Genomic DNA, 26,837 nt, shown 5'->3' on the forward strand with positions numbered 1-26,837 from the left:
TTTTTTTTTTTTTAAAAAAAGAGTTTATTTAGAAAGTATCATAGTGTAAACAAATTGTACCACTCTGATTTTTCTTTTAAAACAAGACTCATGATGCGAAGCTGAAGCCACTCATGAGGATTGTGGTTCTCTAGAAAGTTGGGGTTTTTGTTTTGTTTTTTTCTTGAAGAACATCTGTGAACCATACATGATTAATAAAGATTTCCTTTAAGGCAGAGGCTGACCAAAGTCCTGCTGTGTCATCTGCCACAGACGGCAGACGTGGTCTTATTTCTAAGGCTCTTACTGCCACTTGCTTTGTGCCCAGTGACATCCCCGAGCGTGGGCGGCGGGCTCCGGAGCCCTGGACACAGAGGGGTCGTTACAGGGAGCGACCGGAGAGCAGAGGGCCTGCAGGTACGTACCTTACGGGAGCCTCGTCCTACGGCTGCTGACTGCCAGGGGTGGTGGGGGAAAAGCTTCCTAAGCAGGATGGCGCGAATTCTAAGGATGGTTGACGTGGCCCTGCCCCCCTCGGTCTTTGGTCTTGAGGTCAAGTTAATCCCACTCTTCCTCCAGCAGAAGGCTTGCCCTCCTTGAAGGCAAAGTGGAGGATGCTGCCTCTAAAAGGACTGCTGGAGTTCCTGCTGTGGCGCAGTGGGTTAAGACTCTGACTGCAGTGGCACCGGTTGCCACAGTGGTGTGGGTTCGATCCCCGGCTCTGTGGGTTTAAGGATCCAGCATTGCTGCATAGGTTGCAGCGACGGCTCGAATTCGATTCCCTGGCTCGGGAACTTCCATATGCCACGAATGCGGCCATGAAATGGGAAAGAAAGGAAAAATAGGACTGCTGAGGCTGAAGCTTCTCCTGGTTCGGGCTCCCTAGCAGGGCTGTGGGGTTTCCTCGGTCCCTGGTCCCCAGGCCTGGGCACGCTCACCTCTTCTCTCGCCCCAGGGGGCAAGATGACCAGACTCTTCCTGGGAGTTAACAGGACGGGCAGGACGAGCCGTGTGGAACTTTCCACAGTTTCCAGGGGAGACAGCAACTCTTAAAAGTTCCCGTGGACTCTGGCTTCCTGTTAATGAAATCGCTCCCTCGGGGGAGACAGACGCCTCCCGGGAGCAGAGACAAGTGATCTGTCAAGTACAGGCACACGGGACGACAGCGCCAGTGTCGTCTCACTCAGGCACGGGTCGAGCGTGCCACGGCGTCCACCCCGCTGCACGGGGGAGGTAGCAACAGAAACCGGACTTCCAGGCGGGCTGGAAAGCCGCTTCTCGGGGCAGGGGGTGGGGGGAATGGTGTTTTCAAAGCTGCTTGAAGCTAGAGGCCAGCCTCCGTGACCTGCCGTCAGCGCAACGCCAAGGCTGCCCCGAGGCCACCTTTCCAGAACTCGGGGGTGGCTCACAAGCTAAGCTTTGGACGATGCGTTCCTCTACATCACGCAGGAGCCAGAGAGAGTCTGGCTCAGGCTCAGGAGCGCGTGCAGACCTCACCACCAGAAGGCCGGGGGGGGGAAGGGTGTCAGGGTCGCCACTGAAAATATTCGGTTTGCAAAGGGATCACGAGTTGCGTGTTTACTTAGAGAAACGGAGGAGTAGAGCGTGTTGGCTTGAAACGCACGCACGGAGGGCAGAGCAGAGTCTGGGACACGCGTGCCTCTGGATCACCAGCGCCCCCAAAGGGGCAGCGTCCGCCCGAGGGGGAGCGCGTCCGGCGGGCTTCACAGTTCGTCCTTCGCCTGGCGCAGAACAAAGCGGTGCAAGGAGTCCAGGTCTCGGCCTCCACTGTGCTCGCCGACTTTCTTGCCTCCCCGGAAAAGCAACAGCGTGGGATAGCCGCGTACCTTTAAGGGAAAAGACAGCCTGAAAACCAGTGGCCCAAATCTTCTCACACAAAGCGCTTCTTAAATAAAAGCAGAAAAGGCGCGAGAAGGATGCCAGCAATGTCTGCGGTTCCATCTTCAAAAGGCACAGACCGTCCAGAGCCTCGGGGGTCGCAGTCGCCTTCCGTTCAAAACTACCTTCGAGATCTGCCTGAACAAGGAGCTCCCATCGTGGCTCAGTGGTTGACGAACCCATATCAGTATCCATGAGGACACAGGATCGATGCCTAGCATTGCTATGGCTCTGGTGTAGGCCGGCGGCTATAGCTCCGATTGGACCCCTAGCCTGGGAACCTCCATATGCCGCAGGTGTGGCCTTAAAAAGACAAAAGACAAAAAGATGAGCCTCAACAGGAGTTCCCTTGTGGTGCAGCGGGTCAAGGATTCAGCATTGTTATTGCAGCAGCTCTGGTCACTGCTGTGATGCCAGTTCCATCCCTGGCCTGGGAACTTGCACATGCTGTGGGTGTAGCCAAAATTTTTAAAAAAAGATTCTCCTAAAGGAGAGACTTCACCCCAAAGTGGAGGGTCTCAGCCCTTCATGTGCATGTGGTCGTCCAGGGAGCTGGGGCAGGTGCAGAGGGCCTGAAACTCTGCATTCCTCACGAGCTCCTGGTGACGGCCAGGCCTCCTGGGGACCACACCGAGCATGGGCCTCGAGGACACACGTTCAGCTGTAACTCACTGCTCTTCTCTTAAAATGTTAAGCACCAAAAAAAAAAAAAAAGACTGGTATCCTAAAAATAAAAAAGACTGGTATCTTCTAATAAGTACTGCTACATCTTTTAACTCCAGAGGCCTCAAAAGCATCTTAAGAAAACAACATAAAAAGAGGGGAAAAAAAAAAAAAAAAAACTGCAGATCTTCTAGGCTGTTAGTCGGTGCAGATGGCTTGGAAAGAAGGCAACAGTTACATAAACCAGCCAAGCCCCAGCCTGGCCCTCTCAGGAGGAAGCGTCGGATCCAGTGCTCCCTGTGTGTGGAGCTGCACTTAGGGAAGGTGGCCTGTGTGTGAAAAACAAGCCACCGGCTGCTTAGGATGAAGGCTACGAGCCCGCGGACTGGTCAGCCAGTGAGAGTGGCCGAGAAGGTGGCGCGCTGGCCTCGAGCTCAGTCTCAGCCACCGCCCCGCCTTAGGCCCGGCTGGCCCACAACCCTCACGCCGAATCGCCCACCCACGGAGGACCTCCAAGAAAGCTTTTCCTTGGAGCAAGCAGCTCTCTGGCTTTTCAGATTTTTCCAGGAGAAAAAAACCCCAGAATCTCAAAAGGACACAGCAACTGCTTGGTTGAGAGAATGAGGGCAGGGCGCGTTACCCCGGGGGAGTCCATCCAACGCCCCCAGGGCACAGGTTCCCAGGGAGCCGCCCCAGCAGGGACCCCAGGAGTGTGTCCACCCACGCGGACCCACCGAGTACTTGCTGCAAAGATCCCGCTCGGCAGTGCAGTCCACCTCGGCGATCTTGACGCCCGCCAGGCCCGGGAATTCCTTTCTGGAGAGCTGCTCCCAGATGGGGGCCAGGTTCTTACAGTGACCACACCTGGGGACAGAACAGCGACAGCTCTGTGGGGGTCCTGGGTCGCGCTCACTCACCCTCGTTTCGCGACCAGGCCTTGCTTCTTCCATAGAGGGCAGTCAACGATGGCCTAGAAGCGTCGAAGACGGCAGCGCCTCCCACGGATGCCCCCCTCGCCCCATCCCAGAGAAGTCCAACCCGGTCCAAAGCAGACTTCCGGACAACCCGACAGCAACAAGCGGGTCTGAGCACAGGTTCAGCTTTTGAGGCCATTTCCATGATACGAGGCACTGCGGGCAAACTGGATTTTGAACACAGCACGAGCAGAAGGAGAGGAACAGGAAGCACAGTTTTGTAAAAAATCATTGGAGGCGTTCCTGTTGTGGCTCAGGGTCACGAACCCGACTGGTAACCAACCATGAGGATGCAGGTTCGATCCCTGACCTTGCACAGTGGGTTAAGGATCCAGCGTTGCCACGAGCTGTGGTGTAGGTTGCAGATGTGGCTCAGACCTGACATGGCTGTGGGGTAGGTGGGCAGCTGCAGCTCCAATTCAACCCCTAGTCTGGGAAGCTCCATGTGCCGCAGATACAGCCCTAAAAAGCCAAAAGAAACAAACAGATAAAAGCTGCCCAAACCTGACTAGATTAAACTTAGGACTTCCAGGAAACATGTGGGTAACTGAAAGACTATAGAACTTGAACGTGGGGGCAGGTGTTCCCGTCGCGGCTCACTTGAATGCCACAAAGACTTGATGGATTATGGCCTCACACGCTCAAAACAACTTCAAAGCTGCCCGGGCACTTGGGGATGTGGCGTGAGCGCTGTGGCCCCTACCAAGCTCTGTTCAAACCCTGCTTCCACCCGCCCCCCTTTGGTGCCAGGGGTCCTTCTGTCCTTGGACTTGACCTATTCAGCTTTAGTGGTTTTTAAACAGAAAGCACGCCATAGTTTTAAAGGCATCGTTTACTAGTGTTTCTAGAAGAAACACTGCGTAACTCCTACAAGTCACCTGCTCATTAGCTTTCCAGTTCTGCATGGACTGTTTCTCACGAACACGTGGCATGAAAGAAACTGAAGGGCAGCAATGACGTGACCTTCGTTGTTCAAGACCTAACACTTTCCTCTGGGGCGCAGTGGAAACGAATCCGACGAGGAACCATGATGCTTTCAGGTTCAATCCCTGGCCTTGCTCAGTGGGTTGAGGATCTGGTGTTGCCGTGAGCTGGGGTGTAGGCTGCAGATGCAGCTCAGATCCTGTGCGGCTGTGGCTCTGGTGCAGGCCGGCAGCTCCAGCTCCGATTGGACCCCTAGCCTGGGAACCGCCCTATGCCGCAAGTGCAGCCCTAGAAAGCAAAAAAAATAAAGACGACGTAACACTCTCCTCAACTCTGGTTTTCCAAACAGGTTGCTTCACTTGTGAGGACAAAGAGCTCTTTCCATTTTTTTCAGCTGAGAAGTGGCGTTCAAAGGATTTCCCGGTGGTTCCCGGTCCACCCTGGAGCCTGCATCTTCCCACCTCGTGCAGGTGCCCCCTGGTCTCAGCTGCGGGCCACCCCGCTCTACGCTGGGCCCCGAGGGCCGTGGGGCCAGAAGGCCAGCTAACTGACCTACTGACTGGCTCTGACAGCCGAGCTCTACCAGGTCTTTTGAGATCATCCAGGGAGACGGAGCAGCAAAGCTCGCGGTGCATTTAACCCAAAGAGCAACCTACTCGGAAAAGCGCCCCGATACCGCAGCAGTGCGGGTCCCGCACAGCCGTGACATGCCTCCGTCTGTATGTTCTCTCCAAAGCAGCACTGGACGCTAACCTCGTTCCCCGTAACGGCGTCCGAACACCCCCAAACCTGAACCCGTCTGCATACAGCAGCACGACGGCAACACTGCCCGTTCTCCTGCAACGGACGTGCACGCAAAGGTGCGACCGCCCAGCCCCGGGGTCTGGAGGATGCGACTTCGGTGCAGGAGGACCAAGGAGGTTCGACGCCACCAGCCACTCACCAGGGGGCGTAGAACTTGATGAAGGTCACGCCTTCCGCTACCGTGTCATCGAAGTTGTCTTCCGTCAGTGCCAACACGGCGCCCTTCGGGGGAGGGAGAAGCCACAATTCAATCACACCACGCAGAGTGGACGGGACCGTGCTCTGGGATTGCGGACGGACAAATGGGGCATCTTTTAAAAAGCTCTGCGTGCTCCAAAGCCACATGCACAGCACGTCACCCGTGCCACCAAAAGACAGAGACGGATCACAGGTCCCATGGTCCCCAACCCAGGCGATGCTGCGAGCAGGTGGTGGGACGTGTCCAGCGTTCTGCCCGCGACCAGCCCAGTGTGTTCAGGGGCAGCCGCTGTCTCCAGGGCTCTGGCTGGGCTCTGCCTGAGCCCACCCCTCGAATACAGACCAGAGTCCAAGCAGCTGCTGAACTGGCCTCCGAAAGCCTATACCCGCTGCTCCTCTCACCGACTCTCTCACTCACACCACAAACTGCTAAGCTGGTCTCTGTGTAACAGCTTCTTAGGTGCACACGCAGAGGCCACGAAGGTGCTTTACAGAGAACAGCCGTCTTTCCCTTTGTCAGTTCAAACCAAGTGTGAAAACTGCTCATCTGAACTCTGGGTGGAGACTAGGGCTGAGGAGCCCCAGAGCTGTCTGCTCCAAGGCGGCTCTATGCTGACGGCTCTCTACAGAATTGCACCTGTTTCTCCAAAAGCGGATCTGTGACCCTCTCATGAGAGCAAGAACACAGATGACTTCTCACACGGCTAAAGGGACCGGAGCCGCCCCGCTCGAGTCCGGCACCAGGCAGGGTGTCCATGCCTGGGCGGCCACGTGCGCCGAGCGCCCGTCGCAGATGCTACCTCCAGAAACATGAGGCCACACTCGGCGAAAGACCCACTTGATGGTGGAAAACCTTGTTACAGATAGAAACTGTTCTGTTTGGTGAAACCATCATAGGTCATGATTAGACGCAACGTGGAGGCCCTTTGTAACCGCCGTGACACACACGCCCCGGACACGCGGTCCAGAATAGCACTGTCGCACGTTTACCTCTTACACCAAACTTCAACTTGTAACTAACACCCGTGCAATGTCAGACCCACGAGAGTCCCACGGAGGGCTGGGCTGCGGGGGGAGGGGGCCCATCACGGCCCCACCCTGGGAGCACAGGGCAGGTGGCTGTTGGATTTTCCAAACCACGGGCCTCAGGGCGGGGTGGCTCAGCGAGTCACCCTCTCTTCAGCACTACTGGGTGGGTGTGTGGGTATGTGTGTGTGTGTGCGTGCATGCTGGGGGGTGGCGGGTCTGGGGCTGGCCCCGCACCCGGGGTGAGAACCTGATCCATAGCAGAGGGCAGTCAGGTGAACTCAAGCAGCAACATGAGGCCGCTGTTTTGGAACCAGGCTGATAAGCAGGCCTTACGGCTCTTGGCTCGGAGAGTCCAGCACTGTGTTCCTGGGATCAGGAAACCACCTTGACGCCCCCTGAATCATCTCATTTTCACCCAAGGCCTCAACAGACACGTGAACCTAGTGTAGACAACCTGCCTTAGCTCTAGACTCACCTAACTGTAGCCACCTGCACCCACCCCTGCCTGACAACTGACTCCTGATGATGGGAGCCCCTCCTCCTGCCCTCTGGGCCTCCCCTTGGGCCTGGTCCATTGCCTACCGGATGTGCCGAAGCCCCCGCCCCCTGCGCCTCCCCCCCCACAACTGCGCTCCATGGACTTGGGCTCCCCACACTATGTCCCCTGCCTCCGTCTCCACTGTCACAGCCTTAGTGGGGTCTCAATATCCTTCGTCTCCAGAGCCCCCCACCCCTTCTTACACACCGCTATCAGCTCCTTAAAATTTGAATGTGCTCGAACCCCCACCCCCGCCGGCTCCTAGAAACACGGATGAAGTGTAAGACCCTGGGCTGGCTGATGAGACCCCCACCACCCGGCTCCCCGGGCCTCCCCTCACCCCATCCACACCCGCTGCTGGCCTGGCCGGCTGGGCCACGGGTGACCTCCACACACAGGCCCCCCGCCGCCGCCGCTCTCAGCAGCCGTTCGGTGACACGTCTTGACCCATCGACCCCCACCTCTGTCGCAGCCCCTATGACACCTGCGCGTGTGTGTTCCCATCTGCCACCCCCACCAGACCTGCCACCCTTCCCAGGCAGAAAACGATCTTACTGGGTTTTGCTTCCTGGTGGCCAAGGGCTTGATAAATGCAACAACCAAAAACCTTACACTCTGAATGGACAAAGGAGACACCTGGCCGAGTCAGAGACGCAAAGCACCCTCCGAGTCTCTGCAGCGCACAGGCCCCCCTGCTGCTGCTCCTTCGAGGCCTTTCCCACCCTGACTGCAGCCGCTGCTCGAGATGCAAACAGCCCAGCAGGCGGAAGCCGCCAAGCGGCCACCGCAAACACCTTCGAGTGTGTGACCGCTGAACCCAAGGGAAGAAGTGGCCAGAAGCTCTGACCCCGATTACCCCCAGCTGCCCCGTCTCACACCTACTTCGGGTCCTTTAAAGGGATGCTTGCTCCCGTCCACCCCACGAGCCCCTAAAAGCAGCTGAAGCCCGTGTTTCAAGTTGAACAGCCGCCCCAGCCAACCACACAGATTTCTCTGTGCTGTCCCCACGCGGTCACCTGAGGCCATTCCCGGCCAGGCTGGCCGCGCCAGGCACTCACCTGCTCGGCCGCGGGCTCGGTGGCCGGCGCCGGGGCCTCCGAGGGCTGGGCGGTCTCGGGGGTGCCCGGCCCCGCGCTCTGCAGCTGGGCCTGCACGTACTCCCTCAGCGAGTCCAGGTCCCGCTTCCCCTTGTACTGATCCACCTGCGCGAGACACGGGCACGCGCCTCAGGGCTGCACCTGCAACCCCTGGCCCGCCAGACACCCGCCCCCATCAGGCGCCTTTGTATGGGCATGTGGCCTCTGCAGGGCCTGTGCTCACATTTAAATGCAAAGTACAGATTATAAACTGAACTGTGGCCCCGGGCAAGGATGTTCTGGCTCCTTCCTTCCTCCTGCAGAGCGCAGGGACACAGAGGTCTGGGCGCCGCCCATTGGCCGGGGACCCGGGGGTGAGAGCCTGCCCAAACACCAGGCTTGACCCCTCCCAAAGCTTGTCATCAGCACAGCTACCCCAGCACTGTCGGTTCGGCTTATTCTGGAGATAACCTGAGCCAGCACGTGTTTCCGGAGAGTCCAGCGCCCGGAAGTCTTTCTCAACCACCCGAATCTCACAGGGACGGGCACTCCAGTTCCGCGATGTGCGTCCCTGGACGCCAGCGCCCCAGCAGCTGCTCGACCCTGAGCCCACGGTGTTCAAGACACACGTTTTGTCTCAAAATAGAGAGAGGAGGACGTACCTTTTTACCGTCTCGGAACCAGAGCAGAGTCGGGTACCCTCGGACCTGGTTTCCAGAACAGAGTTCGTAGTGCTGCGTGCAGTCCACCTGGAATAAGATTCACGGCCGTCAGGCCCCCAAGCCTTCCTGAGAAGTGGATGGCTGGACACTCGGGACCTTGTCAAACATAGAAAACTTCTCAAACTCCATGTGTAGCATCTCTGCCGGCAAGCTGCAGCTTTTGGAGAGACTTTTCCTAAAAGCAACCCCCAAATACACCTGAGTCCAGGGGCGGATGACGGGATTGGCTTTAGAGACGTGACTCATTTTAATGCACTTAAAAATGCCAGTTTTTAGGCATCAAGACTTTATCCTGAGTGAGCAGCGGAGAAAAGGAGCCTCGCCTGACATATGCAGGGGGAAGCGCCCAGCTGTCGGGAACAGAGACCCAGGCCAGGCACAAAGCCAGCTTAGACGCGTCTCAGGTTCAAATTCAGAGTTTTAGAATCAAGAAGAAGCTAGAAGTCAATTTTCAATAGAAGTACTTGGTCTACGATAAAGATAAAAACAGGAGTTCCCATTGTGGCTCAGCAGGAATGAACCTGACTGGTACCTGTGAGGATGCAGGCTCGATCCCTGGCCTGGCTCAGTGGGTTAAGGATCCAGCATTGCCGTGAGCTATGGTGTAGATCACAGACTTGGCTCGGATCTGGCATTGCTCTGGCTGTGATGCAGACCAGCAGCTGCAGCTCTGATTCGAATCCTAGCCTGAGAACTTACCATATGCTGCAGATGTAGCCCTAAAAAAAAAAAAAGACGACGATGACAATACAGATGTCAAGTTCAGTGCGTCTAACAGGTGACAGTGAGAACTTCATCTGACGACAATGAGGACGGTTTCTGAGGCCTCTGCCCCCTGCCCAGCGGCGTGCCCGGTGTTTCACGGTCATCCTCGTGACCGCCACGCGGTGAGAGCTCATCCTGGTTTTGCCAAGAGGGAGACTGAGGCGAGGAGCAGCTGTTCCGACTGGCCAGCCCCGTGGGCCTGGATGCCAAGTTCCCGCCTTGGGCCAGCTCAGGGCGCCGGGCAGATCATCCTGCTCAGCTACAGACCCCGGACACAGAGCGGGAGTTGAGCATATACATCAGCCCGCTGGCCGAGGAGGAGACGAGGTTTTTATAAAAGCGCTCCAGGCAGGGGGCCAGGAGGTGCCGGAGGATGGTGAGGTTAAACATGCCTGGAGACCCAGAAGCCATGCTGGCTATTTCCAGAAAACCCGGCTCTCAGGCTTCCCTTCGTGAGGCAGGCAAGACTGCGGGCAGCAGGGAGAGCCTGTAGGAGTCTGGAGCCGAGGGGCCTCGAGGCAAGGGCTCCCGGGTGAGATCAAACGTGGAGAGCCTCCAAGCGCGTCCAGCGAACATTCTCAAAGGCTCTGCCCCCTATCTCTGCAGAAAGGGCTCCGGGGCTGCCAGTTCCAAACTGGCCCCTGCTTCCAAATAAACAAAGGAGCCAAAGCCATATTTTATCTCTAGGCTGTGGAAAAGCCAGCACACTCGAAACCGGGCTGCCATCTGCGGAGGTGAAATGAATTATCAAGTGGCACACTAAATGGAATGAATAAATCAGGGCTGCGACTCTGCACACAGAATGAATAATGGGCTACTCGGCGGATGAACGCAGCCAAAGGCCGTCTATTTTGGGTCTAATCAGGGCTTTCGCTTACCTTGCCAATCTTGACAGTGGCGGAATGTTCAAGGCCCAGAGCCAGCTGCTCCCAGGTCGGAGCCAGAGCTTTGCAGTGACCACACCACGGGGCGAAGAACTTGATAAAGTGGTCTCCTTCGGGGGGAGGAGGGCAGAGAGGAGGGCAGGCGGTGACTCACAGGTGCCCGCTGGAGAGCGGCTGGAAGCAGCTGGCCTCCGCCCTCCCGCAAAACGCCCTGCTCAGGGGGAGCCCTCCAACGGGGCCAGAGGGACTCCCCACCGAAAACGTCTAAATCTATGAGTTCAGGAGTAGCCTTCACAAAAGCTCCTTTGTCACACCCACTCATCACTTGGAAAATGGGCGATAAAACGAAGAATCCAGCCCTCAGCGTGTCTTTGCCTGCGAACGGCTCTGCGGGACGGCCGAGTGGCTCTGGATAAAACCAGAGGAAGGGGTGCCCGACCTACGAAGCAGCACCGGACGCCCAGTGCCTTGTGGATCCCGGGCAGCGACGGATGCGGCTGCTCACGCCGCCGGGACTTTGCGGCTCTCAAGTCGTCCTGCTCACCTTCCCCACCCGCGCCCCCCCCCCCCCAAAAAAAAGTGACGCAGAAAGTGAGAGCATCCCTAGATCCAGCGGGCAGGTCCCAGGGAACAGAGGCACCCAGGAGGCGTGTACAGGGGAACCGGCTTCCACGCCACGGGGCTACAGCCTGGCAGGTCCCCGCCTGGGGGACCGTACAGGGCAGACCATCAATGAGCTCGGCAAAGAGCAGACAAGGAAGAAAAAGGGAAGTTGAGGGAATACATAGACTAAGAGAGACATAAAGAGAGACATTAAAAAAAAAAAAAGACCAATCTAAACTACTGTGCTAAAGAAGATGCCCAGGTGATAAAACCCAAAAGAAAGCCACTGGTGGTTTCCCCCAAGTCAGGGCAGGGCCTCCTGGGGGCGGAAGGGGGGCTGGGGCCTCCTGGGGACGGGGGGGGGGGGGGGGGGGGGGGAGGGCAAGGCACAGCAAGCTGGCAGTTTTATGTCTTGAGCCAGACCGAGGTTACAGGGTGACTACCTTGAAACAATCCACTACAGCCTACATTTGTTTCCTGTGTCTGTGTTTTATTGCACAATAAAATAGAAGCTTTGAAACACCTGAATACCCCTCCCTCGGCTAGAAGAAGCCCTCGACTAGAAGAATCACAATGCCATGATTTAGACACGGAAGCCTTTGATCTTGGCTGCTCTACTTTTGAAGATTCCAGGGCCAGAGAGGCTGAGACCAAACCAGACCAAACCGACATCAAGCGGTGGCCAAGGAGAGCACTAAGCAACGGGTGCTGACGTCACGCTCAGAGTCAGACCTTGCCATGGCAATGCTCATGGCGGCATCTTGTCACCGCAGCAATGTCGCCTCGGAGGGAAATGGGGAAAAACGTCCTTCAAAATCAATCCTGTAAATCAACTGCACTTCCATTTTCAAACAAATAAAATTAAAATGTGGAACAGCAGACATTGGCACTGATGGGCAAGGCTGAAACTGTGTCTCTGCAGACAGCTGTGTGCCTGCTGTGCCCTGTGACGGGAGGCAGGAGGTCCAGGACCTACTGGACAATCGGGGGAGCCGTCAGGGCAGGGGACCACGTCTCCCTCACCAGCAGCACGAGGCCACGTGTTGGGCCACGGCCCCTCAGGTGACTTGCAGAGGGCGGGACGGGGCTGGGCTTTCAGGCAGGGTCTCTAACTGGGTGTTTTCGCAGCACACCCTGCAGCGAGCCCCCACCGGGCTCTAAGCAAAGTGAACCCCCGGAGGGGAGAACCCCTGAATTCCACTGCCGAGCAGCGGGACCAGGGAACGAAGACCCTTCAACTAGCAACAGACAAGGGCTGAGGGCCTCGCAACGCGCGATTTCAGACCTTAAGGGGGAGGTTTCAGCTCCCAGCAGGCGTGAGGTCCCGAGGCCAGACCCGACGTGAAGCCCTGCCAACAGCGTCTCCCCCCCAGTCCCGGGAGCAGTCCCCCCGGAGCGGGCAAGGCGGCGGGACGGGCTTCTGGGCCCTTCACGCCTGAGCCAAGGCCCCCCAACGCGCGAGGGAAGGACTCAGACGTTCTCGGGGTTAGAAATTACACCCAGGTCGCTCTGATACGTGGGAGACGCTTTCCAAAAAATGAGCTGTGGTATCGAAAACGAGGTAAAGTGTCAAGAACGCCCCCTCTGACTCTCATGCTGTAACCGCCCCACGCCGTTCAGGTTTAAACCGGGGAGAGAAACCCGGGTTTCCGCCTCAGGTCACCAAGCACACAATTACCGCCAACACAGCCAACACCTTCTTACCCACGGGGCGCCGTCCAGCCGGGGGCAGATGAAGTCAGGGCTCACACTCGCGACGAGTGAGCTTCCCACACCTAAGGCTCCGGCTTAGCAGTGAAACCGGCGATTCTAGGGAGTTCCCTGGGGGTCGAGTGGTGAGGCCATGGTGCTCTCACCACCACCGCCCGGGTTCGATCCCTGCTCTGGGAACTGAGATCCCACAGCCAGGCGCTGCATGCCATGGCCATTAAAAAAATTTAAAAAAAAAGAAGAAGGAAAAAGAGAAACTGGCATTTCTATAAGGACAGAGACTACAGGAGAAATTGGTTCTGAGAAGAAGGACACTGGACCCGGATGCTAATGGGCTGGACAAGAGGAACCAGGGCCAGAGGCCCCCCGCTGGGCCGCCCGCCTACCTTGCGCCACATGCAGCTCAAAGTTGCTGGCCGAGAGCTCGTACAGCCCCTGCTTGAGCTCGGGGGCTCGAGGCGGCTCCGCTTCTGGCTCTGAGGTCTGGTGGGAAGAAACGGGGAAGAGTCACCAGGTCTGTGTGTGACGACGCAGGGGAGCCCCAGGCTTTGACCTGGAACCTTCTATGGCTCTAGTCCAGCACCTGGCTGCCTCGAACCTCTGTGGGACGCTGCTGTGTTGGGGGGGGGGGTCCAGCAGGAATGGACCTTGTCAGGGCAAGAAGCCCCTCGCCAGCCTCACCCGCAGCAAACGCTCAGGGAGGGACGCTCCGGGGCAGCCGGGTGACAGCCGTCCCCACACCATGACCTTCGGGTCCTTTGTGGTCCCCGAAGCCAACCAAACGACGAGTGGCCACTCCCAATGGGCACCTGTCCTGGTCTCTGGGGCTCCACGTGGAATAGAGACGGAAGGGGCAGCAAAGACAGCGCACCAGACAGAAGAGGGAACTGTCGGGGGACAGGGGCCCGGCCTGGCACTCTGTGCACAAACGGTCAGCAAAACCGGGCAGGAAGGCACGAGTCTGAGGGCTGATGAGAAAGGGGAGGGGGAGGGAAAGTCAGGCGGATACGGATACGGATGCAAGGCCACAAAGAGCAGGCCTCAGGGCAGGCGTGGGCCACCCTTTTAAGAAGGAACATGTCACGGGACTAAGTTTGGGACAGAAACGGGCCGTGAAGGGACAAGAAGGGTTTTTTTGACTTTGCTTTTTCTAGGGCCGCTCCTATGGCATATGGAGGTTCCCAGGCTAGGAGTCTAATCAGAGCTGTAGCCGCCAGCCTACACCACAGCCACAGCAACACGGGATCCGAACCATGTCGGTGACCTACACCACAGCTCAGAGCAACGCCGGATCCTTAACCCACTGAGCAAGGGCAGGGATCGAACCTGCAACCTCATTGTTCTTTGTTAACCACTGAGCCACGACGGGAACTCCCAAGAAGGGGCTTTTTAAAAGGCGTTTCTGGCAGTACCTGAGCAGACAGCAGTGTGACAGTGAAGGAGTCACCACCACCCCAATACGATTGGAAACGTCTCCGTTTTTCAGGCCACACGGCCGGGGCTGGGGCAGAGCTCACTAGGGCACCACCGGGCTGGAGCCGGGGGTGGGGGGGTGCCTGGAGGACTCAGTTTCCATCTGGTGGCCGAAATTTCTCTTAAAAAGGATATCCAAGCGCAGTCATGCACAGCTTTAAAAATGCAGACGGCTCAAAGCTGTGCAGGGTTGTAATCACAGAGCTGCGAGAAGTTTCCTTTTCTGCTGCTGACCCGACAGAACGTTCAAAGGGCCAAGCATCAACTCGAAAAGATGCCCTCGAGAGTTGATGGCTGGCCGAACAGCGAGTGCAGCCGAAGGAAAGAGAGCACTTCCTGCCACCCTTTCCAAGACGGTCAAAGGGACGGGCATTAAATGTTCATTTACGACGCCCGGAGAGCACTTCGTGCCCTGTGGCAGGGGGACAGTGCCACAGAACCCACAGGTATCACCAGAGAGGTCCCCCTCACCCCGCTCGCCTGAGCTTACAGAGACTTGGGAAAACAATCGGGCACTGTTCTCCAAGAGCCGGGAAAGTGGTCTGCTGATCTTTTTCCCTAGCAATCTTACGTCTGGGAATACATTCTAAGAATCACTCCAAAGAAGGAAAAAAAATGTCCTTGAGAAAGATAAACATGTTCTCTAAAGCATTTCTGATGACAGAAAAATTATAAATAACCTAAATCTCCAATGATAGAGAAGAGCTGAAATAGGGCAAATCCACAATATAAAACACGATCAATATAAAGATGATACTGGACTTCCCATCATGGCACAGCGGAAACGAATCCAGCTAGGAACCGTGAGGTTGTGGTTCGACCCCTGGCCTCGCTCAGTGGGCTAAAGATCCAGCAGTGCTGCGAGATGTGGTGTAGGTTGCAGATACGGCTCAGATCCGGCGTTGCTGTGGCTGTGGTACAGGCGGGCAGCAAGAGCTCCGATCAGACCCCTCGCCTGGAAACCTCCATATGCTGCAGGGGTGGCCCTAAAAAGCAAAAAGCAAAAAGCAAAAAAAAAAAAAAAAATAGAAAAAAAAATAAATACAGTGGCTTTCTCCCCTCTGAGAACATTTCCACAGAGGAAATAAGTTGAAGTCTGTATGAAAGGTGCACCTGCCGGGGCAGCTCTCACGCCCTGACAAAGATGCAAATCTCCTCTCGGGGAGGCCTGTGGTTTCCCCCGTCACCTAAAATTAGCTACGACTCTGATCAACACTTATTCAGATTACTGACTAAGACTATGATTCTAGACTTTTTAAACTGTGAGGTCAAGCAACACCTGGGAAGCATCTGGGTTTCTGATTAGCTGTGGCCTCCACACAGAATTCACTTGAGGTGGGGGATGGGGGGAGCTGCGGGACCACACAGACGCCCTGGAAGATGACACCAGCAGCAGAGTTCCCCCCCCCCCGCCCCCGCCCCAAAGACCCCTGGATGGGGCCAGTGGCGCAGACAACCTGCCAGTCAGAGAAGGCAGCAGGGGAACCCTGGCCATGTTTCTGTTCCTGCCACAGTCCAGCAGGGCCTCTGCACTCGTCCACAAGCACGGCGCGCAGAGGGACGCCGCACCAAGGGCTCCCGATCACAACGATGTACAGCAAAACTAAGGCTCCTGACGTCAGCTGGCAAGGGGGAGGGTTGTAAATTCCCGAGGAAGCAAAGTAACCCTCTACACACAGCTGTGTCTTTAAAAATTATCTCAGAAATCACAGTTGCCACAATTTCCTGACATCATCCTTAGAGGAGGGGACTTCAGGCACAGAGAGCTCTAGGGTACTGAACTGTGTCCAAAGCCAGTTAGGACCGGGGGCTGAGGGATGAGGAGAAAAGGAAAGATTTGCCCTATGGGTGTGGCCGGTGGGTGCGAGGATGAGCTGGCAGCCCTGGCAGGTGGTGGCCGAGGTCCTAGGGAGGAAAAGTCTTTCCACCAGCCTGGCAGGGATGCCCTGGCGGAGGCTGGCCCTGGCCCCAGACAGCCCCGAGTCCATGGCTGGTGCTGAGGAATCTGAGGGCACCGAATTCCATGTGAGAGGGGCACAGAGGGTATGTTAAAGGGTGATGAAGTGCTGAGAGGTCCTGTTGTGGCTTAGCAGGTTAAGAACCTGACTAGTATCCATGAGGACATGGGCTGGACCCCTGGCCTCGCTCAGTGGGTTAGGGTGTTGCCGAAAGCTGCAGCATAGGTCACAGGTGCAGCTCGGATCTGGCATTGCTGGGGCTGTGGTACAGGCCGGCGGCTGCAGCTCCGATTCAACCCCTAGCCTGGGAACTTCCATATCCTGCAGGTGCAGCCCTAAAAAGCAAAACAGAAAAAAAAAAAAAAAAAAAAAAAGTACAAACAATCCAAACATTTATATGGAACAACAAAAGACCCAGAATCACCAAAGCAATCCTAAGAAACAAAAACCAAGCAGGAGGCATAACTCTCCCAGACTTCAAGAAATACTACAAAGCCACAGTCATCAAAACAGTGTGGTACTGGTATCAAAACAGACAGATAGACCAATGGAACAGAATAGAGAACCTGGAAATAAACCCTGACACCTATGGTCAATTAATCTTTGACAAGGGAGGCAAGAACATAAAATGGGAAAAAGAGAGTCTATTCAGCAAGCATTGCTGGGAAACCTGGACAGCTGCATGCAAAGCAAGGAAACTAGAACACACCCTCACACCATGCACAAAAATAAACTCAAAATGGCTGAAAGACTTAAATATACGACAGGACACCATCAAACTCCTAGAAGAGAACATAGGCAAAACACTCTCGGACATCAACCTCAGGAATATTTTCTCAGGTCAGTCTCCCAAAGCAATAGAAATTAGAGCAAAAATAAACCCATGGGACCTCATCAAACTGAAAAGCTTTTGCACAGCAAAGGAAACCAAAAAGAAAACAAAAAGACAACTTACAGAATGGGAGAAAACAGTTTCAAATAATGCAACCGACAAGGGCTTAATCTCTAGAATATATAGACAACTTATACAACCCAACAGCAAAAAAACCAATCAATCAATGGAAAAATGGGCAAAAGACCTGAAAAGACATTTCTCCAAAGAAGATATACAGATGGCCAACAAACACATGAAAAAATGCTCAACATCGCTGATTATAAGAGAAATGCAAATCAAAACTACCATGAGATACCACCTCATGGCCATCATTAATAAATCCACAAATACCAAGTGCTGGAGGGGCTGTGGAGAAAAGGGAACCCTCCTGCACTGCTGGTGGGAATGTAAACTGGTACAGCCACTATGAAGAACAGTTTGGAGATACCTTAGAAATCTCTACATAGAACTTCCATATGACCCCGCAATCCCACTCTTGGGCATCTATCCGGACAAAACTCTACTTAAAAGAGACACATGCACCCGCATGTTCATTGCAGCACTATTCACAATAGCCAGGACATGGAAACAACCCAAATGTCCATCGACAGATGATTGGATTCGGAAGGTGTGGTATATATACACAATGGAATACTACTCAGCCACAAAAAAGAATGACATAATGCCATTTGCAGCCACATGGATGGAACTAGAGAATCTCATACTGAGTGAAATGAGCCAGAAAGACAAAGACAAATACCATATGATATCACTTATAACTGGAATCTAATATCCAGCACAAAAGAACTTCTCCTCAGAAAAGAAAATCATGGACTTGGAGAAGAGACTTGTGGCTGCCTGATGGGAGGGGGAGGGAGTGGGAGGGATCGGGAGCTTGGGCTTATCAGACACAACTTAGAATAGATTTACAAGGAGATCCTGCTGAATAGCATTGAGAACTTTGTCTAGATACTCATGTTGCAACAGAACAAAGGGTGGGGAAAAAAATGTAATTGTAATGTATACATGTAAGGATAACCTGACCCCCTTGCTGTACAGTGGGAAAATTAAAAAATTATAAAAAAAAATTAATTTACATAAAAAAAGTAGTAAGTGCTTATCTGTGAGATGAATTCTGAAATATTCACAAGTGACACTCCACAAGGACTGACTCTGCAGCCAAAAACAGGGGGTGGGGAGGCGGGGATGACACAGGAAGGCCAGTAGAATGGAAGTCACAGTCGAGGCTGGGGGATGGGCACCTGCACCCACCCTCCCTCTGGCCCGTCACCCCTCCATCATGCACCCACTCGTCTTCCTACTTTTGTGCCCATTTGAACGTTTCTATAATAAGAAGATTTAACAAGTGAATCTCTCCCCATTTACACATGGTCCTTAGAGTAGTCAAATTCATAGGGACAGGAAATAGCGTGGCAGGTGCCGGGGCTGGGGGAGGGGGAGCCCGTATTTAATGGGGACAAGGTTTCAGGTGGGAAGACGAGGTTTCTGTGGATGGAAGGTGGTGACAGCTGCACAGCCTCATGAGTGTGTTTCCCTCCTGAACTGCACAGTTAGTAAGAGCTGAGAAGGTAAATTTTATAGTGTGTGTATTTTACCACAAGAAAAAACAAATGAGAAAGAAGGGACTCTTCAATTACAACAGCAACGAGTTCTCAGGGTAAAGAGTTAGACAAAGAATGGGTCACTCTGCGGTACAGCAGAAACTGGCACAACGCTGTAAAGCAGCTATCATAAGAAAAAAATTTTTTTTTAAAGTTAAAAGTTGCTTTAGGATGGCTGGCTTAATTTTTCACCTGAACTGGCCTCTTTACTTTCCCAAAAACGCAGGAAGAAAGAGAAGAGGGTAGCCTTCTGTGCACTCACCGGGGGCGCCTCATCCAGCGTCTGCAGCATCCAGTTTTCCAGCGTTTTGAAGTCCCGGGGACCCTGGTACTTCACAGCTTCTTGGCCAGGCTTGAAAAGCTTCAAACTGAAAGAACCACAGAGGATTAGAAGGGCAGAGGTTAACGTGCTGCCAACCTCTCTGAGCAGAGTGCCCTCTATCAGGGAGCCAGTTATTCACTTAGTGAAATGGCCTGCGCGTACCTGCCACTCTGATGACACTGGGGAAAGAAAAAGAAGGTTCTCGGAGATAACGAAGTCACCTAAGCATGAACTTTTAAAAGTTTCTCATGTGATTCAAGAAAGAAGAAAACAAAACCCCACGGTGAAGAGGCCAGGCCTAAGGCCGTGAGCCGAACCCCAAGCTCGCAGGTGCTGGGGGGTGGGAGCCTCCGCTGTCTTCGCCTGGTCCCAGTTACCTTCCTTGGCTTCACCAGGAGGTTTTCTGTTCTGCGTCTTTCACCAAAAAATCTAAAACTGGAGCAGAAATACTATTGTTCTGCAATAAATGTACTTGCAGGCTACCCTGTCAGCTAGTTGACCCTCCCAAAGTATGAACACGCAGGTCCTGTGAGAGCTCGTGTCCAGCTCTTAGGACAACCTTGACATTGCCTGATATGCTCCATTACTTGCCCCAGAAAAGAAATCTTTTTTTTTTTTTTTTGCTTTTTAGGGCCGCACTAGCGGCACATGTAGGTTCCCAGGCTAGGGATCGAATCAGAGCTACAGCTGCCGGCCTCCACCACAGCCACGGCAACGCCAGATCCTTAACCCACTGAGCAAGGCCAGGGATGGAACCCGCAACCTTGTGGATGCTTGTCAGGTTCATTAACCACTGAGCCACGATGGGAACTCCGGAATCTTTCTTTTTCCCGCATATCCTGGCCTCTGAAAGTTTCTGCAAGTGGCACACAGAGCCCTGCCTTTCGTGGGGACCAAAGACATCACCCGAGGCCGAGATGAGTGTTCAACCAGGTGTCACTCCACGGGAGCTGGGACAACGTGCTCTACATAAAACTCACTAGGAGAAGTCACAGAATGGGAGGAGGGAGCGAGATAATCCTTCTCCTGCTAGAATTAATAGAAGGTGTCGAGGAAGGAGGGGGCAATGCGGCTACGGACAGAAAAAAAAGAAACACAGACTAGCAGTTTGGGGCAAGCCTACTCATCTAAAACATCCTGAACGCTTCTCGGCACATGGGTGGATTTCGTTAGCAGCCGCCCAATGTGCAGCATCTGAATGAAGGTTAAGAGATGCAGAAATCGGGAGCTCCCCTTGTGCCTCACCAGGTTAAGAACCTGACATGGACCCCCTGATGTGGGTTCGATCCCTGGCTTTGACCCATGGGTTGAGGATCTGGTATTGCCGCAGCTTCGGTGAAGGTTGCAGATACAGCTCAGATCCCCAGAGTGGCTGTGCCTGTGGTGGAGGCCGCACCTGTAGCTCTGACTTGACCCCTACAGCCCAGGAACTTCTATGTGCTGCAGGTGCGGCTGTAAAGGAAAGGAAAACAAACAAAAAAGACACGCAGAATCAGAACTGTAAGTGTGAATAGCTAACCCCACAGAGGTCTTAAAATGAAGTTTCATACCAAGTGAGAAAACCAACACCTGCAGAAGGCTTTCAGATGAAAACAGGCTTCCTGGCCTTCCCCAGAAGCTCACAGCCCGTGATGGGCTGGGGACAGCCGTGATGTGTCTCCAGTGAAGAACTTAGGTCTCCTTCCTAGTGGCTTAGAGCTTTATAATTGTGACAAAAAGCCACAGTCTAACTCAATTTGTCAAGGAGTTCAACTGCTCCTTTGTCAAGTTTAACATGTCAAGCGGCTCCCACACCTGCGCTCCCCACCGGGGCTACACTGCACCTGCCACCTGAGCAGCCCTGGCAGGGTGTGCTTTGCCCACACAGGCCTGGGGGAGGCTTCCTGTGCTTCTTCACCTGACCCCCCCCCCCACTTCCCAGTGCCTCCCCCACCAAAGTGCTTCGGGATGGAAATGAATGGACCCTCCAAACATCAGAAGGGACATGAATGGACCCTCCAAACGTCAGAAAGGACCAGGCACTGCTGAACCCATTCCCCACTTCTTTGCTGAAGTTAAAATGCAGTCAAACCTACCCTGTGATTTTTTTTCTAACTTGATGTGCACTGAGCAAAGCTAAACTAACTCTGTGATTCTCTTCCTGCTGTTGGATTGAAACATCTTCCCAACCTGCCCAAGTCCGAGATCCTTGCTGAGTTCACACAGCCGAGGAAGAGAACCACTTCCCTCGTGGGGGCCTCCGGCTTCCATCTCACTGTCGGTGGAGGTGAAGGGACCACGGGGCTCAGGGACCAAGTGCACCCCAGACCCCTCTGCTGATGCCAAACCACCATGTGGCTTTTCCTTTATTTGCTGTTGGGGTGTTTTTGGTTTTGTTTTTTGTCTTTTTAGAGCCGCACCCATGGCATTTGGAGGTTCCCAGGTTAGTGGTCAAATCAGAGCTACAGCTGCTGGCCTACACCACAGTCACAGCAACGCGGGATCCGAGCTGCGTCTGTGACCTACACCACAGCTCACGACAACGGTGCCACTGAGCGAGGCCAGGGATCGAATCTGTATCCTCATGGTTACTAGGTGGGTTTGTAACCCGCTGAGCCACAACAGGAACTCCCCAAAAACTATGTGAGCTGTCAAGGAGGTGGGCAGTACCACTTGTCAGAACAGCTGTACTTTCCGACAGAAACAGCCGTGGTTCTGGTCACGTGGGAAACGACTCTAGGAAGAAGGCTTAAGAATTCATAAAGTAGCTAAGGATTCGGACTAAAATTCATGACAGAGTCGGTGTTCAATGTGTAAATGCACATGTCAACAGCACATGTGATGGGACCGCACAGAGAATGTCATTTTTGTCTCGCAGACACATTCTTTTATAAACAGGAAAACCCAACTGATGAATTAAAGGCTTTTCCCAAACAGGAGTTCCTGTCGTGGGGAAGCAGACGTGAATCCGACTAGGAACCATGAGGTTGTGGGTTTGGTCCCTGGCCTCGCTCAGTGGGTTAAGGACCCGGTGTTGCCGTGAGCTGTGGTGTAGGTCACAGACGTGGCTCGGATCTGGTGTGGCTGTGGCTGGCAGCTGTAGCTCCGATTGGACCCCTAGCCTGCGAACCCCCATATGACGCGGGTATGGACCTAAAAAAATTAATAAATCAAATAAAAAATAAAGGCTTTTCCCGCACAAAGCACAGAAGCGCACCTACCAGGGACACAGTGTAAACACAACCCTCCTCTGACAACAGGGACGGACTGCTTGAAGTCAGCATCCCCCCCTCCCCTGCCGACCCGCCAAGCAGCAGCCAAGAGTTGGAGGGGGACTTCCTTCGGCCGCAGGCAGCTGGCGGGGGCGGAGGATGCGGGGTGCCGGCCGCCGGGGCACTTACGTGGGGTACCCGCGCACGCCCTGGGCGGAGCACAGCTCCGAGTGGGCCGTGCAGTCCACCTTGGCCACGTAGACCCTGGCGTCCTCCATGCTGTTGTACTTGTCTCCCAGGTCGTTCCAGGTGGGCTGCAGCCGCTGGCAGTGTCCGCACCTGCAACGAGGTGACGGTGACCAACATGCAGAGAGGGCACAGCTCACAGGGACCGCGAAACCCGGCTCCCCCGCGTCCCCGCTCCGGAGAGCCCCAGCACAGGGCTCGCATGAACTCGAACCCCCCACCCACCCCCGGCCTCGGCCTCCCCGAAGGGCCACAGCATGGCCCGGGCATCAGCGCCCCCTCTCTGACACTCCCTCCCTAAACCCACCTGGCTGATTCCTGCTCCTTAGTTTGGGCGTCACTTCCTCCAGGAAGTCGCCGCCGACCCCAGGCTCTCTGGGATCCACGCTCTTGTCCCCCTCTTCTGGAAAGTTCCCTCGCCCCTCCCCCCTGGGGCAGCAGCTATGCCCATAGCTCCTTTACAGTCAGGTCACCCCTGGTACAGAACCGAGACTCCTCAAGGGCAAGGCAACCCATTCTGCCTTTCCTCCAGTGAGAACCTTTGAAAAAAGCGTGAGGTCACTTCCAACTTCTAGATTAAATATGCCAGCATGTATGCCCACAATATTCACTGTATGTATTTAACTCTACACAAATATTTTTAAATCACCTGTCATTTAAAATAATACATTAACTTAGAATGACTGCTTCTACCTGTCACATTTTCTGACGGCATCGGCATCTTTCCTGTCACTAAAGCTACTTTTTGAGTCACACAGTTGACCACCTGCTCTGACAGCTGGCCACAGCACACCATATGTGAATTACACTTGATCTCAAGCTTCAAGTATAGTCACATAGCATTATGGCATGTGGGTGCTTACGTTTTTGGGTTTTTCTTTTCATTCACCTGCTAAGTGTGTAGTCATGACATCTAAAATGTAACTACTTGCTGTCTTACTTTTAAAAGTGTTGTAAGAATACCCAGCTTTTCATGGGAATTTTTTTTTTGGTTTTATTGTTCTTTTATTATAGTTGACTTACAATGTTGTCAATTTCAGCAAAGAGACCCAGTCACAATGTACATATATATATACAATTCTTTTTCAAACATTATCTTCCATCATGTTCCATCGCAAGTGACTGTAGGATATAGTTCCCTGGGCTACAGGAAGACCCCACCGCGTATCCACTCCAAATGCAAAGTTTGGCATCTCCTAAGCCGAACCTCCCAGTCCCCCTGCCCCAGCAACCCCAAGTCTGAATAACACCCAACTTTGTAATTGAGTTCATCCTCAAAGTAAGTGCACAATAGAAATTAGTCTTAAAAATCCTTCTGGCCTCAGAGTTCCCACTGTGGCACAGCAGATTAAGGAACTGGCATCTCTGCAGTGGCTCGGGTTCAATTCCTGGCCTGGCACAGTGGGTTAAGGATCCGGCATTGTCACTGCTGCAGCGTAGGTAGCAGCTGTTGCTCGGATTCGATCCCTACGCCACAGGTGTGGCCAAAGGAAAAAAAAAGGAGAAAAAAGTCTCCTTGCCTCTTTTCTGACAGGTGACCTCACCTGGAAACATCTGAAGCAGCACTGGAGGAATGCGCTTCGTGCTATAACCTGTCTTCCCTGAGCAGTACGTTCTTGGCCAGCGAAGAGAATCCTGTTTTGTAAAGATTCACGTACAACACGATTCCCTCTTTTCTGGAAGGTAATGGTGAGGGAAAAACCAGCATGCTGTTTAAGCCTATGTGGTACAAGCAAGCAAGCACTGACCTTTCTACAACTGCATCCCCACTGTCTAGCAGGTGCCTGGCATGTACTAAGTGCTGGGCAATTTCTTAGTGATGGAGCCACAGGTGCCGTGCAGTTGGCACATCTGGTTTTGGACCCTTGGGGCTACAGTACAAACCTCTGAGACAGCAGCTGCACCACCACCTCGTCCTTTCAAGGAGGCGGCCCCAACCTTGACCTCAGTGTCACCAGATTCAGTGGGATCCAGAAACTGGCCACAGAGAAGCTATGGCCTGATGTTGGCACAAAACTGACAGCAGTAGAGCAACCCTACCTCGGCCAGGTTCAGAGCAAACACACACAGATCAATGTTTTGTTCACAGGGTGCTCCTGCCCCCAAATCACCTGCGGGCTCCCAACATTCCTGAGATGAGATGGAAGGAGAGCAGGGGCAGCCCCCAATGTATTCCATGAGAGCTCCCATCTCCTCTTAAAGTCGCACTTTTAAATGTCGTTGCGGGAACTCACATGCCTCTGTTTAAGTACTTCCTTAGTAGACTGTTAAGGAGCAAGCAAATATAAACTTTAAAAGTTTCTTTTTCTGGGAGCATCCACCTAAAAATCTATAAACTGCACACAGTGAAACAGGAATGTATCCAGTCCTCTCCCTTATGCAACCTGGTGAGTATTATAGAGACTCCACAATTAAAAGCCCATTGGCACCGCATGGGCCTACTATGTCTGCATGGCAGTTTTCTTTTAAAGATAAAGGGGGGAAAAGAATCTATGGACAGATTTATTCCACATAAGTAGGCTTCTAATTAAGGACGGCTACTAATTAAGCAGTTTTTTGTCTGGTTTTCTTTTTAGGGCCACACCTGCAGCACATGAACGAACGTTCCCAGGCTAGGGGTCAAATCGGAGCTGCAGCTGCCAGCCTACACCACAGCCACAGCAACACTGGATCCTTAACCCACTGAGTGACACCAGGGATCAAACCCTCATGGATACTAGGCCGGTTCCTTTCTGCTGGGCCACAACCTCCAATGAAGCAGTTTAACTGGAATAGCTACTCTGAGAATAAATACACCTTCACAAAGTAACTAGCACGATTGATTATTTTATGTTACAAAGTGTTTTCCAAACCAGGGGTAGTTCTAAAAATTCAAGTCGGTTGGAGGGAACTTGAAATAAGGATGTATCCCATGGACACATTGTTAATAAATGACAGAGACCCTGAGCAAAAGTGCTGATTTAACTGAATAATCTGAATACAGGGAGAAAAAGTTTCCTCCAACTTTTCAGCACATTTTCTGAACAGGACGTTTTCCTTGGGCACCTTCTCCATCCCATCCCCTTCCCAAATCTCAAGGAGCCTCGTCTGCCCTGGGGAAGAAGGCCAAATTCTGCAGCCTGGCCATCTGCTCTGCCAGTGAGGACCCCCTACACTGGGCATCTAGGCCCCCCGGGGGAAGGCCCCTGTGATCCTGTGAACGGCAGGGAGTGCTTCTGAGGACAACTCCCAGGGCAGGGGTCTCTGTGGTTGGCACTGAGGCCCAACCAAAGCCCCCACCCAGGAACCACGGCAGGAGGGACCTCTGTTCAACGCGGTGACTTTGCAGACGACCAGGCCTCAAGAGAGCACAGGGGAGCAGGGGCCAGAAGTCAGCCTTGAGTCCCGAGTCAGTGGCTCCTCTCACCGAGAGCACAGTTCCCCACGCACCCGGAACCGCGGAGGGACCCCAGAATCGGAACTGCTCGCCGCCTCCCGGGGGAGCGCAGGAACCCTCTGTGCCACAAAATGGGAAATCACGAGTTCCTGAGTCCCCGTGTTTCAGTTAAACCCTCGGGCGGGCCGGGGACCTGCCCTTCGGCGAGTCCAAGGGTCCAAGCCGAACCCTCGGTAGCGGCGCGCGGCCCCCAGGTCCGGGCAGCACCGCGCGGAAGTTGGGCGCCGGGGCACAGGGGACCGGCGGGTGCCGGATTCTCAGCGGCCCCGAGGGGCGACGTCCCTCCCTCCCCCTGCCTCGTTCCGGGGTCGGGGAGGGGGCGTCGGGAGCCGGAGGGACGGCCTTTTCCGGCTCGGCCCCCGCGGCCCGCCCCCTCCCGCTCCGCCCCGACCGCCTGGCGCCACGTCAGCCGCGAGCGCCCGATTCGCGCCGGCCCCCGCGCCCCCCTGCTCCCGGCCCGGACCCCCCGGAGCCCGCCGAGCCCCCCGCCCAGCTCCCCCGGGCCGCGGCCCCGCGCCCCCCGCGCGCCCAGAGCCCGGCCCCGGCCCGCCCCGCGCCCGCGGAGCCCCAGGCGGGCGGCGCGGCCAGTTACCAGGGCGCGAAGAACATGACGAAGTGCGCGGCGCTCTGGATGCCGTGCGTGAACATGTCGGCCGTGTACAGGTGCTTGGCGTGCGGGTCCTGCCCGTCCTCGCCCTCGGCCGCCGGGGGCCCGTCCGCCGCCGCCCCCGGCTCCTGGGCCCGGACGCCCCAGCGCCCGCCGCCGCCGCCGCCGCCGCCGGCTCCCAGCAGCAGCACCAGCAGCAGCAGCGGCAGCGGCGGCGCGGCGGGGGCCAGGGCCCGGGGCCGCGGCGGGAGGAGGCGTCCGGGGCACGCGGGCATCACGGCGGGCTGGGCGCGCTCTCGCCGCGGCAGCCGGTCCCCTCCGCGCTGCCCGCCGCCGCCTC

At 54.8% G+C, this 26,837-nt stretch overlaps 1 protein-coding gene across 1 annotated transcript; it reads right to left on the reverse strand.

The window, feature by feature from the left end:
- Positions 1–26,837, reverse strand: TXNDC5 (thioredoxin domain containing 5). Its single transcript, XM_021100160.2, has 10 exons — positions 26,483–26,837; positions 22,398–22,547; positions 18,958–19,063; positions 13,155–13,251; positions 10,450–10,565; positions 8,747–8,833; positions 8,067–8,210; positions 5,383–5,465; positions 3,276–3,405; positions 1–1,826 (listed from the first exon to the last, which is right to left on the reverse strand). The coding sequence occupies exons 1-10, from the start codon at positions 26,770–26,772 to the stop codon at positions 1,704–1,706; spliced, it is 1,326 nt and encodes a 441-aa protein (XP_020955819.2). The 5' UTR covers positions 26,773–26,837; the 3' UTR covers positions 1–1,703.

The sequence above is a fragment of the Sus scrofa genome, chromosome 7 (assembly GCF_054392235.1).
Source record: "Sus scrofa isolate SSC_HxYL_T2T_F1_AM1 chromosome 7, Sscrofa_HxYL_maternal_Yorkshire_Landrace_v2.0, whole genome shotgun sequence".
NCBI classification, from domain to species: domain Eukaryota; kingdom Metazoa; phylum Chordata; class Mammalia; order Artiodactyla; family Suidae; genus Sus; species Sus scrofa.